Source organism: Opisthorchis viverrini (genome assembly GCF_000715545.1).
Source record: "Opisthorchis viverrini unplaced genomic scaffold opera_v5_104, whole genome shotgun sequence".
In the NCBI taxonomy this organism is placed as follows: domain Eukaryota; kingdom Metazoa; phylum Platyhelminthes; class Trematoda; order Opisthorchiida; family Opisthorchiidae; genus Opisthorchis; species Opisthorchis viverrini.
The window spans coordinates 1,304,298-1,324,030 of NW_008751762.1; the positions used below are offsets into that span (position 1 = coordinate 1,304,298).

Sequence of the window (19,733 nt, forward strand, 5' to 3'; positions counted from 1 at the left end):
CACACGGTTTCTGAAAAATCGTCGACAGCCCACAAGTGGTTTCGCCATTCTTGGGGCTCATTAGGTAAGCGCATACCCGAGTTTTCGTCAACCTTATGTTCTACTTTAACCCAAATTGAACTGTTTTCAGTTGTAAAATATCAAAAACGAGAGATTCAGTTGAGTTTCTCCTTAAAGACAAATTGATTTGCAAATGAGTGTATTTCTCAAAAACAATAAATTCATATTTACACAAAACAGCCAGGGGCAACGAGGTCCTGTTTGCTGCGCAGGCAAGCAGGTTAGATGAGCACCTGTCAGACACCCCTTACTGTGGCAGATGCTCCTCAGTTGGTAACATACAAATAAAGGATATTTCACGTGACGCAAACTTTCCGTCTGGGAATCCACTACTCGAAGAGTCCTTCACATAATGGGAATTCTGCTATGGAAGAATGAGTAGCGATGTGTCCTGTCTAGTCAAACTGCTGATCTGCTGCTCACTGTCAAACGAATCAATTTTCGCCGACTTGTCGTGAGGTGGCAGGTTCAAATCTCCCTGGTATTCCATGAGCTTCACACTGCTGAAGATCTCAAGCAAGAATTATATGGACCATTAGGTTCATGACAGTAAGAATCATAATAAGGATCAGTATGGAATAGTTCCGCTGATTGTAGCCCTTGGTTGGGACACCGAAGAACACAGATCACGTTAAAGCATAAACCATTAGTATAGGATTAAGGAAAACAAACTGGAATGATTAAATTTACCGTAAAAAATGGCCTTGTTATACAGGATGAATGTGTAAGCCCATATGATTTTAATTTTGCCTCCATAAATGTCTAAAACTGTCTAGAATTGATGGGAACAACAGGATCATTATTTGTAAAAGTAAACGTACTGCACAGACTGAAGAAATCGCAGGCAAAAGACAGTCGGCAAATAAGCATCCCGAAACGTCACATTTCGGAAATTCTTGATGTAAGAGGTATGACACTAATTCGAAAAGCCAATACATTTTGGCGAAACTTTCAGGATGTTATGTAACTAACACTGAAACCAACACACGCACTTCGTCGGTTGCAGGTAGATCATATGTTTGTTCCCTGTTGAATGATGTAAAGCATTTGAAGATTGTCTCGTTATCCTAAACGTTTAGCAATAAAAAGCACTGATGCCAGATCGCAGAGCTAGTTGTCATAGTAAGGGAAAGTTGTGCCGACATTCAGATGATAAAATTGTATGCAGTGTGATCCGCTCCACTGGATACGGTGTCTGTCCAACGTAGCCCCGTGTACGCTTTATTTTCGCTTATCTTAGCCTTCACCAGACGATACAATACCTGAGTCATCCTAATTCCCAACTTACTTGTTTTTTTTGCACTCGCCGCTTGTGCCGACATTCAGATGATAAAATTGTATGCAGTGTGATCCGCTCCACTGGATACGGTGTCTGTCCAACGTAGCCCCGTGTACGCTTTATTTTCGCTTATCTTAGCCTTCACCAGACGATACAATACCTGAGTCATCCTAATTCCCAACTTACTTGTTTTTTTTGCAACTCGCCGCTTCTTTCAGGACTTTTCGGCAAATATTCCAAACACACACCATTCGGGACCCACGGCAATGGCAAAGCTTTGGGCTCCTTATATTCTGCCCCACTGGCTCGAGAAAGTAAGCTTTTCTGCCGTGAGTCGTTTTCAGACTGATCTGTTCAAGTTTCTTGGTCTAGGCAAGCGGCTGAGAACAGAAGACGTTGCTTCTTTTGTAAATGAAAGCTCGTTGTTTTCCAAAGCATAATCTTGAAAATGACTCAGTCGATTCGATTGATATCATCACATGATATCGCATTCTGGCTCCCATACGATCTGCTTTTTGTTTGAAGATGGACTAGGACAAAAGCTTTTCTCTGTTATTGATGACTGATTTCAGTCAGGCACCTTATCCGTGATACCAACATCCATATATGTAAACGAAAACTGATACGAGAATTAAACAGGAAACAATAATCTAATGAGAAAATAAACTGATTCGGCAGGACGAAATCTCTTCACAATAGAGGCCAAACAATGTCTGCATGCATTATCGAAACTAGAGTGTGTGATGAAGCTCGTTTAAATGGACAATTGCGACCTGATTTGAATGAAACACGTTAACCGTTGTTATGAAGCAGGCTTCATATGTTTCCCTTTGACTTCGCATGAGGCCTGGACGCTGGTAAATGTACACTTCACAAAGAAGAGAGCGGTTTCCTTCTCTGTCAACTGATTTCACCGAGCTCGTTGGTTACTGTATGAGCTTCCGCTACCCCACACGCAACTTGTCTGCTGACTTGACAGCTGACCGTCAGCTGATATTCAGTGACAGCGCTGAGTTGGATTTGAGAAAACTTGAAAAACGTTGGTGGAGTAACTGGATCCTACGATTTGAAATTAAACTATATCCATATGTCTTCTTGTACGGTATTCAGCGCTCAACATACACCAGCACAACATCCGCCACCTGAGCAGCTTTCATACGTACTGCCTGGTGCAGTCACCGGTATCAGCTGACCTAAATGATTGCCAAACATGGGACTTTCCGACGAACACGTGTTGACGGAATGGAATTCACGACTATCGTCCTCTATCTGTAGAAGGAAGCTACGTCTATTCTTCCCGTGTAAATGTTAATTGCTCTAACTGGTTTTAGAACCACTATAATTTTGCGGTTCAGTTAAAGCGCCATTCTATCATTCTGAACTAACGCAGTTTTGTGTAAACGGGAGCGAAATTTGGGATGACTGATTAGCAGTGTCAATTCCCACCATAATACCAAGTTAACTATGAGAAACTAGAACACTGCGCACCAGAACCAAGCGCTGAAGATTCGCTACAACCAGGTTGTGCGTTACTTTATGCCGAGACGCCGCACCTTGTTGAAACTACTTAATGGGCAGAATGTTTGCAAGAAAATTGGTGGCCAGTCAGTCTCTTTTAACGGCTTTACAACCAGAACCCTTAGGGGAAAAATGGCACCATTTAGACACGCTGGTTAAGAGCCTGAAAGTTACCAACGTGGATTTTGCGAACTGAAAGGAGGAATGACTTGACCTGGAGTTTACTGATTCAGCAATCAACGACTTTGAGCCACAAAGTTGAAGCCCACAAGAAGCCGGGTCATAATGGTGCTGTTGAACCTGGAGGACAAACATATTGGATGTGCGGTATCAGACGTAGAGCTTTTTCCGGTCTCTTCCGATGGGTTGAACATGGGTGAGCTCACAGTGATCCATCGGTGGACAGAGAATGTTTGTCAGACCTGTCCTGGATTTCCGGTGTTGTCAAATAGCTCATTCTGTGACGGAGCTAGAGCAAAATTCTAGTGTTTGGCGTCTCGCAGAGCAAAACAAAGCGAAATGTTCAACTACGCCGTACACATTCCTGCGATAAGCCTGTAATGGTACCGGAAGTGACTCAACGTAAGGACCAAGCACAGTCAAACCATGCCAATGACAAAACTCCATGCGAGTGTAACCCGGGTTCGGCTTATGGATAGGGCAGGCCTCTGGCCAAGCCTACCCGATGCGTACACTGAAAATCCAGTGGCATTTTTATATCTGAACTAGACCAGATTTTCTTTAATTTTCCACAGTAAGCTCTAGGTACACTGGGCGCATCTTATGAATGATGCGGCAACCGAACTACAACTCCCAGATGATGTTTCTCAAATGGACTAAAAAATTATGGACTGCGGCCTCCTGGTAACTCTCCTCTCCTGCTTCATCGGGTGAAAACTAGGTACGGAGCTTTTGGTCTGTTGCACACGCGGTTCATTGCAGGCAGCACTCAGCATTTCCTGCTGTGTGCAGGGGTGGAGTGGTTTATATTTAGACGACCTGGTCTAAATGTAACCCGACGGCAGCCTACCATACGGAATGACTGCGTTTTGGAATGTCTGGTACCTGAATTAATAACTTTTGTCTGCAAATGACCGAGGATTTGTAGTTGCAAGCAATCACTTCAGTGGGTGCCATCTTTGAGCTTGCACAATCTTACAAAGGTTACCCGACTGTTCGTGAATGCTATGAAAGGCGTTCCTCGCGTTCAGTATTTTATAATAATCGGTCAAGTGTGTGTAGATTATCATGGCGTGGCCATGGGTTAGCATCATGTCCTCCGATTTTAGGGTACCTTGTGTTGAGTTGTAAACTAAGTATGGAATATTGACATGTGAGATGTTTTATTGGAAGTCCTTCAAATCAATAGGGTTATTATGCCTATTGGTATATCAAATAGGAATAGTAGATGCAGCACCCGAGTTCTACCTCCCCTCGCTGGAATTGTGCATTGTGCTAGTACAGTGTCTTTCCAAAAGCTAACTTAAGCTAGTGTTCCTCTCCAATTGATATTCATGTCCCGGATACCGCCGTAGGACTCCCGTCACCTCACAATGCGCCTGTTGTGGAGGCATTGTTCTACAACGTTTCAGTTGTTTATAGCTCAAAAACCCCTCGCAAAAGCATTGTAAACCACATATGTGTGCGCATATGTAATATGCTCAAAATGTTATCTATACTCACAATCTGCAAAGACATCACCAGGTGGCTTGATGAGAGAGCGCACGACAGTGGAATCTGTTTCATTTTGCATGAGGTACGATGTATTGGAGACTCCAGTCGGCATATAAGATCAAGCTTTCCCATGTTGTCGAATATGCCAGTGTAACATCGTATACTACTGATGAGACATTCGAGTAGCGTCCGGTCTGGTGTCCAAGCGCCAGCTCCGCGGCTGATGGAAGGTAGAGTTTACTAACGAAATTGTGGAACGGCTTTGAAGTGTTCGTCTATCATTGTTTACTACTCAAAGGACGTCCAGAAAGATTCAAGAAGGTGCTTGAGGAAGTTCACTTGTCCAAAATTCTGTATACCTGGGATATTTACTTTTGTGTCCAATGGCTCTTAGCCGCATAGATCGTGTTCGCTAATGAACGACTTTGCAGTGAACGGCGAGTAATTTTGTACCAGTTTGAGGCAACGGCCGCGAACTTCCTACACGAATCTAGCGATCCATTAATGGTTCGGGCAGAGAATACACAAGAAGCGCCAAAAATCAAACTCAAACATCAGGTTTGCGGACAAGATGCCGAACGCGATCTACCAAGTAGATATTCGATCTACATATGAAAGGCGCCTTCAAAACCACCACAAGAGAAATCAAACATTGTTGATGAAAGAAGACGGCCCGTGACAATTTCAAAGTAGCATAAACGTAACTCACATGCTCTCACTCCGTCGCTGAGATCTCCAGAAATGATGCATAAGTATGGCTGGAGAGCCATATCGAATGAAAATTGTCCCAGGCAGTTTACACAGTTCATAGGAAAGGGTGTTCAGGTTAGGTCTCCCAAAGCTAAGATGCAATACTTGTCGGTTCCATTGTGCTGCGACAAGCATGAAAGTCACAATCGTCTTCTGAACCATTTTCTTCGACCAATTCAGCAGTCAACTCGACTGAGTAGGATCTGCACCAGGAAACAACCCACATGAGTCACCGGAAAATGCAATTATAATTGCTCTCATCTTCTTTATTTGGAACGTTTGAGAGCCTGGAAATTCTGAGGGAAAGTCTCTCTGTAAGAGGATATGCCTTGCTTAAGAAGTATGTTGTCTACTTTTGGGCCACCTTACAGGTAACCTGTGAAATCACGCCTTTCCCAGCGGCCTCGCGGTTCTATGCTGGCAGTGTTCTTGTGGTCTGTTCAGTAGCTGTCTTGATTTGTTAATGAATTTAAGATATTTTTACATTTATTTGTGCAGTCCACGAAAAGCAGTTTCTTCAGGCCTTTCAATTTATTTTCCTCACTGCTCATCACTCATGCGTGCTGGTTCATGCCATGTCGATAGTGTTCGGTCTGCTCTCTTGCTTCACTGCAATAGTGAGGACTAAAGCAATGAGAGTGCCGTTATTTCCAAATGCCAGATGCTTTGTGTGTCGATCATTTTTGTCGGACCAGTCAGCGGTTCAGAGGAACAGTTTGCCGGTCCGCTCAGCTCGTGCCCTCGCTATCTGGTGCAAGTTGTGCAATACTTATCAGATGAGTGAATCCCCTCGTCATTTGGATAACTGAATAATTCTCGGTTAACCCGAGTGTCATATCTTAGGACAGGTCAATTAGTAGAGCCAAACCGCTTTCATGTATCAGCAGCTAATTTTGTTGATTCGTTTTCAAATCTAACCGGTAGATGCCCTATCCGCTGTGTTTTTCCTTCAAAAACACCGTTTTATTAGATGATTCTTCGTCTGTTTGGCCATGGCAAAATAGAGACTTATGTTCCAGATGACGGAACTCCCATTAAATAGAATTCCTCCCACAAATGAAAGTCTGACCTCAATTCTGTTGATGTTCTATCCGGTGTGATCTTGGATATTTGAACGTACATGTTGGTCTGCAAAAAAACAAAAGCCTGCTTCAGTATCCTTGGAACGATTGCATAAGGAAACGTTTCCGTTACTTTTGGATGTGGTCAGAATTCGGTGATATCTCTGATGTCAGGCATCTTACAACAACGTGTGTACTGACATTTTTTTGCTTTCCAGACAATTGTGGTAGATTCTGACACTCTTTGGAATGAAAATATATACACTCTGTGGAACCACTTTAACAGATTCAATTCAACACAAGTAAGCGCTGTGCAAGCCAGCTCAGAGAACTGTTTGCCTTGTGAATTTTTCATAATAACCTCGGTCAAGTGGCATTTTCGATTATTGTCAAAACATACATGGTTAAAAGTTGGATGGAACGGACATGGGGAAAGCTCGCCTTTGGAATAAACATATGAAATTAGTAATGCACTACTCTTAAGATCGACAGCCCACGACCGGCTTCGCCCTTCTTGGGGCTCATCAGGTAGGCTGTCTTCGAGTTTCCGTAAACTTTATGTTCTACTTGAAACCAAATTGCACGAAATTAGCGCAATACACTCATTTGCAAACTAATTTGGTTCTTCGACAGACTCAATTGGAGCCATTTGAATATCTCGTTTGTGATGTTTACAGGCAAAGGTTACATTTTTTCTAATGGCACTGAAATAGGTCCGGTCGTGAAATTTCGTTACTATACCAACGAGGGCCTCTTTAAACCTAGTATCCGCAGGCATCATCTATTTCCAAACTATTGAACTGATAGTTTTCCTATCGAAATGTAGTAAAGAGCCAAATAATTGGATAAAGTTTTATTTGAGCACACCCTAGTTCTTACACACTGTCATTTATATACTGTCTAGGTTCGAAGCCGTGACGCAAATTATAGTTGTCACAATGCCGCTTCCCTTCCCTTGATGTTTCAGGTAACGAGGTGGGGTGATCCTTACTCCGCATACCTGCAATCTTCATACCGACCACTTACATCCATGTCTTACCAGGATGTTCTGTTTTAGCCAGTTTTGAGCGTCTACATCATTGCGCATTCCCAGGTGACTGGGTGCACCTTGGCGGTTTGCTCTCATTTCATATCCCCGTAGCTTGTCCCTCTTTACTTTCTGAGTGCATTTGCCTCTCCGAATAATTGGCCACTACTCTGAAGCGGTGATCTGGTGACTTTGATTCTCACAATATAGTCATGTGAACTTTGTAACCCAGGTCGGTACGCGATTTGGCTTTATGCCGACAGGCTGAACGTTTCCACTTTCACGCATACCACCTTAACTAACGGATAAAGTATAAATTAAAAGGGTCTCACATGTACTTTGCAGGGCAAACCCAATTTTTATTGGTTCGCTGACCAAGAGTACGAAGGGAGCTGGGGTACTCGGTGCCGCTAAACTAATTCGATGGAACCTGAGCATCACTATCCAAATCCAAACCTATTGGAATGTGACTCTACAGGTTCTTTTGGCACTAGGTTATCCCGTGAGCACCCATTTTCTGAAGTATGCGTAGCCGTGGACAAGAATATATAAAGTTGAAGCTTGCAGTCGCAAATCGGAGACTTCAACAGCGGTTCGAAGTAAATACAGCACCACTGGCTACCCGCTTGGTAACAGAAGTACCAGCTCTTTATTCTGCAACATTTTGGTTTGGTGTCACCCCCTAAGTGTCCTCAAATGGTAAAGCGCTCAGTAACATCCGCTGGAATTTCCATCACACCATAAACGTTAATCGTCAAGCTCCGTGATTTACAATTAGAAGCGTTCTGCCGTAACAACCTATCAGGTTTTTCTTCTTGGGACATCGAACTTATGATCACTCTAGTTGGGTTCACGGAGCGTGTGTGTTTGGTTGTTCTAGTTGTAGGACAGTGTTCAAACAAGATTGACGACTTGGTCTATGCATCAAGTGGCTTGCGAACATTTACAGTGATATCTCACCAGATGGCAGACAACAAGTTCTGATTTGAAAGCTGGCTTCAATCTTGTCAAGACGGACAACTTGTGCTTGCAAATCGCGTGTGCTATACCAGTCAGCCATGGTCTTCAGATAATCGCAACATTCTAGATTACTAAGAGGCTGCCATCTCGTTTACATATATATTGTTACTGACTGAGTTTGGCATCCTGAACTAGCCTGAAGCCAACATGTCCAGCCCCGTTAAGAGAATTGTGCTTGATGCGAATCAGAAAATAGTAGTTTTATCCCCGCAATCTTTTGGCAATTAATTGAGAATGAGGCCCCCGCTGCAACCAAAAAAACTTTTAGATGGAACAAGCAAACATGGTGGAATGGAATATCCAAAACTCGAGTTGGTTTTCAGGCATGATTTCTCTAAATCTGAAGGTTTTTAAACGTGAATAAGTGTGAACCTGGGTGAGTAAACAACAAGATTATTGGTGTTTAAACTTGGTGGCTAAAAGGGAGAAGAAACTGATTCCAAGTCTCAAAGCTGGAAACTGAACGCCTGATGTTGACAGAAGAAAGACTTTGTGTAACTAAATCACTAAGGGCCGGTCATGCTTCCACTGTATGGTGGTTTGCTTGTATGGTACTTTATAAAATAATGAGTGCTTGGAGGTTAAAGTTATTTTTTGAAAGTTGCTCTAGAAAAATTATTAGAAATCTATCCTTCAAGGTCGATGTTCATCATAAAGTCAGTTGCTTGTTAGTTCGCAGATGAGTACATTTTGACCCTTTAGTGTGCACTTATTGCATATGAGGTTGACGAAAACCTGGAACTGCACCAATGTGATGATTTTTGGGAAAAGCAAAGTCAATGATGAGAAACTCAATAGTTGACGACAACATTTCTGGTAATTTGATGTGTCAAAAAGCTCTAAATCTGGTATTTCTATTGAAAGAAACCGGTTGATCTGTCTCGTGTTCCAGTTTCGCTGGTTTTGACCATACCTACTTTGTTTGGTTTCGCTGAAGTCATGTAAGCTGGATCTTTGAAACATATCTGACGTAGTTGATCATTTAAATTTGCTTCATAATTTGATTGCTTAGGCACTAAGTCAAAACTTCGCATTCCACCAAACGTGGTCCTGAGCGCCTACTACTTGATACTTAGCAGGGATAAACTATCGTATATGCTCATGTATGTTTACAGAATGGTGCAGTTAATAGTGTGAGAGGTTTTGGGTTTTTTGTGGCAATTTCGTCCTGTAAGTGAAGCCAACCTGAAAAGTCTAGAAGCACTGTACAGCTGCTTTATCCTTATCAGTAGAGTGCATCTCACGAAACTCCGGAGAGTCTCGAACCCGCGATCTTTCGGCTAGTAGTTTGGGTACCTAACCGTTCGGCCATGAGCCGCCTGTGACCTGAAATTCGTGTCACTTCTTGCTGAGATAAAATAGGGAAATCAAAACAGACGCAACTGTTTTCTGACCCCATCCAACGCCCTACATTTGAAGGGATCGATTTTCCGCTCAGCTGGACGTAATGAACTGAACAATGAGTTAGTTTTTAATGGAGGCTCTTTTCACATAATAGTTCGACGGACTAAAGGTCAACAATTTGGGGAGTCTGTGGGACTTAGTTCGCGGGTTGAAAGATTCGATGAACTGTGGACCCGAAAAAATAAATGGAGATGACTAGAAGCTTCTGTTCAGAGAAGTCCGACCAAAGTCCCATGTAGCTACCACACGGCGTCTTCCACAATGATTGGTACCGTGCTGTCCTTAATAAATGATACCAGAATGTCCACAGCGTACATACGACCTCAGATGAGTGGTCAAAAGCCAGGGACAAATGTACAAGTAATTTATGCCGCGCGGTGTGCGAATAGTTGCACCTACATTTTTATAAATTTGGTGCTTTATGTTGCGTAAGCCTAACCTGAGGTCTTGCATAAGTTGTGACGCAAGTACTACGACTCACATCTGATAAATTCTGCCGCTAGGGTAAACGGGATATGCCTTTTGGTAACGTCGTGTTTTCTAGATGATTGGAATAGCGTGGGAGCAACAGTCCGACGACTTGGGTTGCAACAGAAGTTCGAAAGTGGTCATTCCGGTAAGTCTGACAGTTTCTACAAACTAAAGTGCTAACAGTTCTGAACGTCGTCCTCAACAAACATCCATTGTTTTACTCTCCTGCTTCTGGACTTATTTGACAGTAATGATCAGCGGACGCAACAGAATACCTGGTGAATGTAGTATTAATACGAACAAGTTCAACCACTTTTGACTGCGACACATGCTTGCGATTAAATTTATTATACAGTGCAGAAAGAATCAGGATTATGCACCATATATATATATATAACGGAAATAAATATCACCAAGATCAATCGGACTTAAGTCACTGAATAATAGTAAAACAGCGTTTAAGTCATGAAACACATGCCTGAACCTTCCAAGCCCTCTGTAATATTTATCAAACTTTTCACTTCTCTTGCAATTCAGCCCACAGGTGTAAATTCTGGTCTTGTTCTGATGAATCTCTGGAGAATGCGTTATGTCAGATGGGATGCTATTAGCGAGCGGATGATCATTGCAAGGTTGAAAAGGGACAAAATTTTTTATCAGAGCGACCAGGTCAGTTTCTATTGAAGTACAGACATTTATTTCCCACTGGGTATGTGCAAAGATGCTCATCTTATTGGTCAACAAAATGAGTGAGCACACCAGCTTTTAAAGTGAATGATGGTCTATGAATAAGTTTCGGTGAAATTCTTTAGTTCAGAACACTCGAGAGATGAGCGGTATACTGGATAGAATGACTGTAATGCATCACCGCTGTTCTTCACACCAATCAACAAAGTGCAAGCTGCTGATGGAATGCAGCGGCCCCTTTAACTTCCGTACAGCATACTTCCAGTTCTAATGTTTTTTTCAAAGACAGACCTCGTACGCCGTAAACTGTTTCACTACATATATTCTCTCAGTTGAACTACCTGTGTAACTGAGGGTACTACTGATGAGGCACGTGAGTAGCCTGTGGTCTTTTCGAAGCTCCGCCTGCGTCTAATGGGGCGAAACTTGTGGAACCGCCTTGTAGTGCTTGTTTGCAATTGCGTAGGAATCAATGGAGTTTCATGAAAGTTCAAGAAGACGCGTGAGAATGTTCGGTTTTTAGAAACTATGTGCATATGAGACGTTTACTTTCCTGTCCAGTGGTTTGTAACTGCTTAGTTGGTGTTTGATAATAAACGAATTCACGGCAAAGCGCTTTCCCACTTGCAACCCTAGCGATATATGACAGCCTGAGTTGTTTGCAAGGACGACGTTTTGCGTAGCACGTAAGAGATTTGAAGTAGATTTTGAACCGTTAACTTTGGTTCCCCTTGGTAACCTAAACACACTAGTTTCGTTTAGTTTTCTTACGTCAAACCCCATTAAATTATGCCGTTTATTCCTATCATCCATGATTAACTGCCACCAGGCCTTGAGTCTAGAGTATTGATATTTTTTAAACGCACAGGCTATATATAACGACATAATACCTCTGAAGCCGGAATGGTACTATCCCCTTGCGTGTGAATGGAACGTGCAGCTTTATTCTTCCGTTGCGGTACAATGCTGTCCGACAGTCTGGTCCGACAGAAGACCCAAAGTGACTCATGAATGCTCTGATATAAATCGAAATATGACAGGCTCCTACGGATACGCACTGCTTGTGCATTGTGATGGAAAACAAAAGCCGGAAGAATCTTATACGGAGAGTCCGGAATCACTCAGTCCTCCACCTTCAGGAAGACCATTGACTAGTAAGCGAGACCGTTGTTCGACCAAAGGACGTTTTGGAAGAATATCCACTTACTTTTTCTGCGCGCGATATTCTCCTGAAATTTTGGCTTGGCCTAAGTTAAACTACCTAATGCATTCTGTTCTCCATATGCGGTCTTTGCTTCATTCGATCATCCCGCTTTTCATGGGCATCGTTGCGGTGGCCTGTTGAGGGCTACCAGTTGTCTGATATCAGGCTGATATCCGTACGGCCCGCGTTATCATTATGTAAAACGGCGAAATATTGATGTCATCCATAAATTACTCTGCTTTTCATTTTCACACACGTACTTTCCCCGTATGTTATTGCACACTTATTCATATCGGCGATGGCCCAAAATGGACGACTAAGTTGGTGATGGATAAATAGACTGTGAAGGTGCCATATGCGTATTCCAACAGAATCAGAACAACCTTGGGTGTAACTGTCATTTGGTCTGCACACCATAAGTAATTCGCTTTAAAGTCTCTTGAGCCAGAGGCACGTTGTGTTGATAGCAACCGTTGAAATTTTACCCCACAAATTTATCCCAACGTGTCTTTTGATTGCAAGCCGAATATTTCCGAACCAAGAATAAATGATTAGATGAAGTGGTTATTTTAGCATGAACTGCACTCATACTAACGTACCATGGATAAACATATCATGTACTCCGATGTATCGTTGATGTGTAAACAGGAGTAATGGATCTAAGCAGCTTCGTCCTTGTGGATCTCAAGACGTTAAAAATCGACAGAGTATCTAGAGTGATAATCTAGAAAAACTAAGTGTGATAGCATGTGTATTATGTTGGCTTTTTTTCAATGCAACAGTCGGTGAACTCATTGTAACTGACTTCATTAAAAGCATAATGATACTGTTACTGCCAACTAAAGCCGAACACGTTCATAGTAAGGCTCGGATCGATCGCTCGTAAGCCAATCTGATTCATTTTAAGCGAAAATTGTCGGGTCTCGTTGTATGTTGAGTGTCGCTAATTTGTAAAATTTCAAAAAATGGTTGGCACGACAAACGATTCACTAGTTTACTAGGTAAGTTTAAGACATCCCAAACGTACTAAAAGCGTTCTCTTATATTTTGAAAGAGCTTTCTTTATTGTTTTCTTTAGAAAAACATAAGCCTTTTTTAAGATACTGTCTCTGAAGAGATCCGACAGCTGATTCTCTCAATTTTACACAATTTTCACTGAGTTTGTCCAATAACTACCCCGACGAAACATAATCATGAAATATGGAATTTCTCAACTATAAGGACAAAACACAGCATAATGGAATAGGTCATTGTAATCCGAGGTTTCGGTTGCCGTGGGCGACCCTCCTCAAAGAATTCTACAATCAATTGAATACGGGTCAAATGCACCGAAATTCGGGTTCACTACCGCGTCTTCTCTTTGGTGCATCCCTGTGATCAGTTCCTAATCGGATTGGCTCAGCGTGCGTGGGTGCGTGTGTACGTGTGATTGTATGATTGTGTGTACTCCGATTAGGATGTGCTTCCGTTTGTTGTCATGATACGTTCGACAGTGTGAATGTTTAGCACTCCATTATCCTTCGCTTCATGAACCACTTCTATGCACACTGGGTCTACAAAATCTTCACAACAGAATTAATTCGGAACGCGTTCTAAACTAATGTTCACGTAGTTCCTGGTCAGAGTAAGCGGATTTGAATGGGACACTTTATACTCATTTTTTATGTCTTCGCGATAAGGCAGTTTTTGTCCATTATTATGGTTTGCGATGGAGATATTTTTTCACGTACCTATTCACTCAAAGTTTTGTACGGTAAATAGAGTGGAAGGGGACAACCCTACCATGCTATTGCTGTCAACGCCGGCGACTGTCGAGTTTGCGATAGGAGCCCTGTCAGCTAACATGTCAATCTACCAATACGTTGGTAGTAGAGTAGCCGTACTCTTTATGTCCAGTGGATGAACATTGTACATTGCGGTTGGAAATCGGAAATGTTACAACTCAGACGACCGCTCCTTTGCTTAGCCTTGCAAGGAAAGGTTTTAGAAAGAAGCAAAATAAATCCCTCGTTTATGCTGTTATTCAAATAATATGCTTCTTAAAGGACGTCCTATGTTTAGTTATGTACGCTATTCGATATATCGCAGTCGACTTTTGCGAGCCCTGATACATTCTTGAACTGCCTAGTCAAGCATGTCGGCGATGACTTTTTTTACCGTTTTTGTGGAGGTCTACGCAGCAAAGCGCTATGGTATGGTCCCATTTTCAAAAACATGTGGCACGTTTTCACAATCTGCTTTCTAATCATATGCTTTTCTTTGTTTTCAGTTGAGGAGCTGCGTTCACGCTACTTTGATGTTTATGTTCGCTTTCGAAAGATTCCAATAAATTGCTTCGTATAAAGAACCACCGATTGTCCGTTGACTATTTGCTTTTACGAGCATGGAGAACCGCGTCACTAGAAGTAGAGAAATTCAAAGTTTTAAGTCGATTCTGCCTAACCTTGAATGTTTGATGTGTATTTGCAGGCGGTTTATTGCGTTTGACATCCATATGTTCACGCATCTCAGTTTGTACCAATGTTTCGATGAATTCTGCAGATATTCACACTTGACTAACGCATGAGCGGAAACACTTGAGCCTTCCCATAGAAGGTTAACTTGACACTGCTCATCCGATCCAGTACCTATTTTAAGCTTGATATCTGATTTTATACTTCCTATTCGAAAGTTATCTGAAATGGGCATTTGGTGTCCTTCTACCACCTGTGCTGTTCAACATTCGCGTTGTCTAATGGTCGTAGAGGACGATTTTGTGCCCTGTGGGCTGTTCTTCTAGCGGTCACCTTTTCGGAAGCAGCTGTTTGCTCAGCGGCGCCATGGCCTACTACTGCATATTCGCAACAAAACTGCAATTGAGCCCAAAAGACCTTCGTATGCTTGTAACTACTGAGGTCACCAGCTGGGTTTCCTGATTACTTAGACATATGGTGCGTATCCCCAAATGGGCGATCAAAACTACTGGTCTGGTAATCACCAGGAGAGGTTCCAAAAAAGTCAAGATTTGAGTTACAATAGATGCGTTTTGGAGGATAAAAAGAGCCAATAGCCTGATATCGCGGTCCACACTGTTCTGTGCAAGTGGTCAAATATGCAAGGTCTCAATAAAAGCTCGTTGATAGTGTGGACATATTTTGGGATTTTATCGAATACTTCAACCCGTAAAGGGTTCATCTATGCTGAAAATCTAAGAAGCAAATGACAGAAAAATCTGAAATAAATATGAAAAGATAAATTTCTTTATGATGTTTTTCGTAAGATAGACGTATGCCGGTCATATTATCGATATTATGCAACCGTACCTGCCGATACTCAACTGCCATGAGAGAAGCAAGATTTTGCAAAGAGTGGACTGAAAAGGGAACGACAATGTCTGATTGCGGGAAACCCTTGTATCCTTGTGTAAGGCGATCAATAACATCATTAACTTAAAGACACTGGAACATTTTGTCGAAATAAGGACCGACAGAATGATTAACCCAGCATCCTCTGCGTGACTTGTGCCACACGTGGCCAGCTCACGACATTTGATTTGTAGTTGAACGGTCCGGCTAGGAAGTGACAGAATGCACAGACTGTTCTGCACAGTATCTATCCCCCTACAAAAGAACCACGTGAGCCACAACCGGGAGGGCGCAAAGGTCATATAGAATTCTGTTTGACAGCAACAAGTTTCTCGATTAGCGCAAAATATTCATCGCTCTTGACGATATGCTCAACTTCGTGCAACCTGGATTCTTGGATAAATGCCTAGAAGTCAACGGTCAGCTTTCATACCTCGTTAACCAAAACATTTAGTGGTTTGCAGTTTACAGTTCAATAAGAAGCAGGGATAAAATATCTTTTTCTAAAAACGCACTTACATCTGTAAACTTCGGGACCCGATTAAGGATGATGACTCCTGGGGCCGATTAACTTAACGTCTTAATGCTTTATTTATATTGGCTGAGACTGTTTAATATTCGTGTAAACTGAATATTCTGAGTGGAACCTGCTATTCTACATACCGCTTTGCCTTTTCAGATATGGTGAATACATGTTTCGTTTGCGTCCGAAAATCCTAATCTTAAGTTGTTTGTAATTCAGAGCACATTCGCGTGACCACCACAATGATAGTCCGTGAAATCATTTGTTTGCAAAGCGAGGAATCTAGTAAAAAAAAGATGGCTCAGTGGTTAGAGCGCGAATTTACCGACCGGAATGTCCGTGGTTCGAACCCGACCTCTGCCTCTCGACTTCCTCTGCCTAGGCTTGGGCGACCTGGCAGTGTCCCAGCCTTCGTGCTCCCTTCGGTTAGCACGGGCAGCTAGGAACCGGAAGGGTGTTACAGCTGGACGAGAAATCTAGTCCAACACTATGATCCCGAAAACTAATGAAAGTTTATTCAGGAACAGGGAATGTGTGTGTACAACGCCGCTTGATTACCGATATTCCGTCGATCATTTAAGCTGGTTTGAAGCTCTCTGAGTTTTCTGGGATGCACACTGCTGATGATTTCCAACAAGGATAAAACAACAAGGAGTTTTTTATAATTATAAAGTCAAAACACAGTAAAATGGAAAAGGTAATTGTAATGACGCATCACAACCTGCACAACAATAACTAATGGAAGCGCATCCTAATCAGGGTGTGCACACAATCACACGTACGCACGCGCCCACGCACGCTGACCCAATCTGACTGCCAACTGATCACAGGGATGCATCAATCGTAGGACACGGTAGCCGACCCAGATGTCGCTGTATTTGACTCGTATTCAACTGGTTGTAGGAATCCTTGAGAATGTTCGCCCAAGGGAACCGAAGCCTCGGATCACAACAACCTATTCCACTACGCTGTGTTTCGACTTTATAATTATAAAAACTCCTTATTATACACCACACTTTTAGAGCTGATTTTGACCCAGAACTCCTAACGGATGAAACAACTTAACATCTCAAAATTTCAGCTAGATTAACTACATTGACAGGAAGAAATCTCCATTGAAAATGAACACACCTTCCACATCATAATCAATCTTTTCAACTGCTTTTACCACATCAACACTCGAAGATGTTGCTAACACGGAACGGGCACTGTTTGCCTGACTGGAGCTGTAAACTCAAAGTTCATATTTGTCGTTAAAAATCTTTGAAACCAAAGTTTTTATAATATATAACGATCTAGGCTTCACTCTCCTATGCGGGAAAACTGGCACCTTAATTCCTAGATTTGGAGATGAAATCAAAATGCCCTAATTAAACAATGTCCGACTAAACAGGTGGGAAACTGTCCATTACGCTAGTATTTGTTGATGGGTTAATTTACGCCCTCATGTTTTACGACAGAGATAATGGTTTGCGCGACCAATAACCTAAAACCGTCCACACATCTAGCTCGCAGAGTGACGCAACAGTACATAGCAGGACCATGCAACTTTTGCCGCAAATGACAAACTTGCGTTTGTGGAGCTCCGTAAAATTGTCGGGCGTTTGGAACTCCTGTAATGCTTATTACCCGATGGCTATTATATCAGAATTACGTTCAAAACCGGATCAAGCAGATATATAAGATATAATATGAAAATATAAAGCATATCACAAAGAATGTTATACTTGATTTCGCGTTCATTCCCCAACCACCATATAGGGACCCCCACCCCTAAAAAACCACTCCGATGCTCATGGAAACCCCTACTTTTGACCGAAATTATGTAACGAAATCGACCAAACCAAATCTACAAAAGTACGGAAACCATTTGAAGAATATGCGCATACACGTTTTCTCCAACTACTTATAAAGTAGGCAGTAACTAAGTCAAAAACACTGATGCACAGTATATTTTACTTTTGTACCTGAACTTAGGCGGTGGTATCATTTGCACACCCAAACTTGATGGATTCCTCTCCGAACCTAACAACACATGCATACGAAAATGTCACCTAATGAAACTGGTGAAGCACGTGGCCTCAAATGTTTCATTATTCTGACCAGCTTGAACATTGATGCCAAGCAAACTTTGTTGTGCGATGAATAAATTTTGTAGACACACCACTCCCTCAGGCTTGACAGCGGAATGAACCACAGTGCACTTTACATCGTCGGTGTAAGTGAAAAACATTGTGACTAATCAAGAGATTGCAAACCGTTCCAGAGTAGCCCTTAGATTATTCTTAGCAGAGTAAAGATCCATGAGGAACTCATTCGCTCACACAGATACCCTCAGAGTGTCTGGGTGTGCGGTCCACAAACAAAAGTACTCCTAGATAATTCAGTGAAAGACAGCAGATATCCCATTTTTAGGTGCACAGTGACTGCCCAATCGTTCGCTTGGAAACATGTATTATTGTCGTCTCCCCATAAGAACGAGCAACGATCGATATACCCTTGAGTCAAAGAGACCCTGTCAAATCATGGAAGTGCGGTATGAGAAGAAATGGCCATAATATTCAGACATTTTTATGGTATAACAAATCCCAAGGACAAACGCCTTGAAAAATTTAGGGTTCAACTTCCTGTAAAATTTTCATGTCCCTGGAGCAATCACCCAAAACTGCTACCCAGATTTACCCTTAGGCAGTTTCAGGTATACAGTCAGAGCTGGAGCCTCTGCCATCTTGGAAAACCACCGCCTTATGCAGTGAGGTGTACAAAGGCTATATGTTCAAGAGCATTTACGGGCGTACCTTTTGGGAAACTGTAACCATTGGTTTTCCTTTTCATCGGGGGCGAGATGGCCCAAGTGGGTAGAGCGCGAAATTACTGACCGGAAGGTTCGTGGTTGGAATCCGACCTCCGCCACTCGACTTCCCTGTCTAGGCTTAGGAAACCTGGCAGTATCCCAGCTTCCTTCGGGTGGCATGGCAGCTAGGCACCGGAAGGGTGCTACATCTGAACGCTTTCCTTTTCAACCAGGTGAGTGGCGTTTGAAGGTGTTTACGCAGAGGCTATATCTTAAACGTGAGTGAACCAAATGGGATCGAAAGATGGCCAAAAGTTTACATTATTAATTGTATTAAAGAAACTTAAATGTTTTACCCTATTAGACTTCAAATAAAAGAGAAAATAGAAGAATCGGGCACAAATTATGTTGTTGTCGTGGATCCGTTATGGATCTTAAATATCTGAACACTTCTCTAGCAAATTTCGGTTGAAACAGCGTTGTTCAGCGTTGTTCAGTGTGCATCTCATCGTACGCAAATTTGAGAATCCACCCTTCAAAGTACCTTTCACAATGTGATTGACGGTAACGTATAACCTGATATACGAATTCTCCATCAATCGTCTCCATACAACCTATTTCGTGTAAAGTTCCTTGACTCTGAAGACTGTATTCTTCGTTGCGCTTTTTAAAGAGGGCTTGTTATGGTGAGGTTTGTGAAATTGCATTTTTCACCTCTAAATCCCACTTCAAACCACTGAGTTCCCTCTGTTGTCTGATGCTGCTAGTAAGCAGCACGGTCTGTTTTCAGTTATCACAACGCATTGAAGTGCTATATTAGCTCAACTATTCCGTCAACTTTTTTAGAATATTTAGTGGGTGATGTAACCATTTCGACTGTCCTTTCTCAAATCATGCTCCGGTTTGTCCTCTAGAAT

General features: G+C 42.3%; 1 protein-coding gene across 1 annotated transcript in view; it reads left to right on the forward strand.

The window, feature by feature from the left end:
- The window catches only part of T265_05571 (hypothetical protein), a gene marked incomplete at both ends in the record, with an annotated part of 18,327 nt that extends 3,829 nt beyond the window's left edge, over nucleotides 1-14,498 (forward strand). Inside the window, 7 exons of the mRNA XM_009170612.1 lie at nucleotides 1,558-1,653; nucleotides 6,561-6,752; nucleotides 6,835-7,002; nucleotides 10,338-10,409; nucleotides 10,802-10,933; nucleotides 11,820-12,105; nucleotides 14,425-14,498. Coding sequence (XP_009168876.1) covers nucleotides 1,558-1,653; nucleotides 6,561-6,752; nucleotides 6,835-7,002; nucleotides 10,338-10,409; nucleotides 10,802-10,933; nucleotides 11,820-12,105; nucleotides 14,425-14,498 — 1,020 coding nt within the window. The remainder of the gene's footprint in view (nucleotides 1-1,557; nucleotides 1,654-6,560; nucleotides 6,753-6,834; nucleotides 7,003-10,337; nucleotides 10,410-10,801; nucleotides 10,934-11,819; nucleotides 12,106-14,424) is intronic.
- Between the last annotated feature and the right edge of the window lie 5,235 nt (nucleotides 14,499-19,733).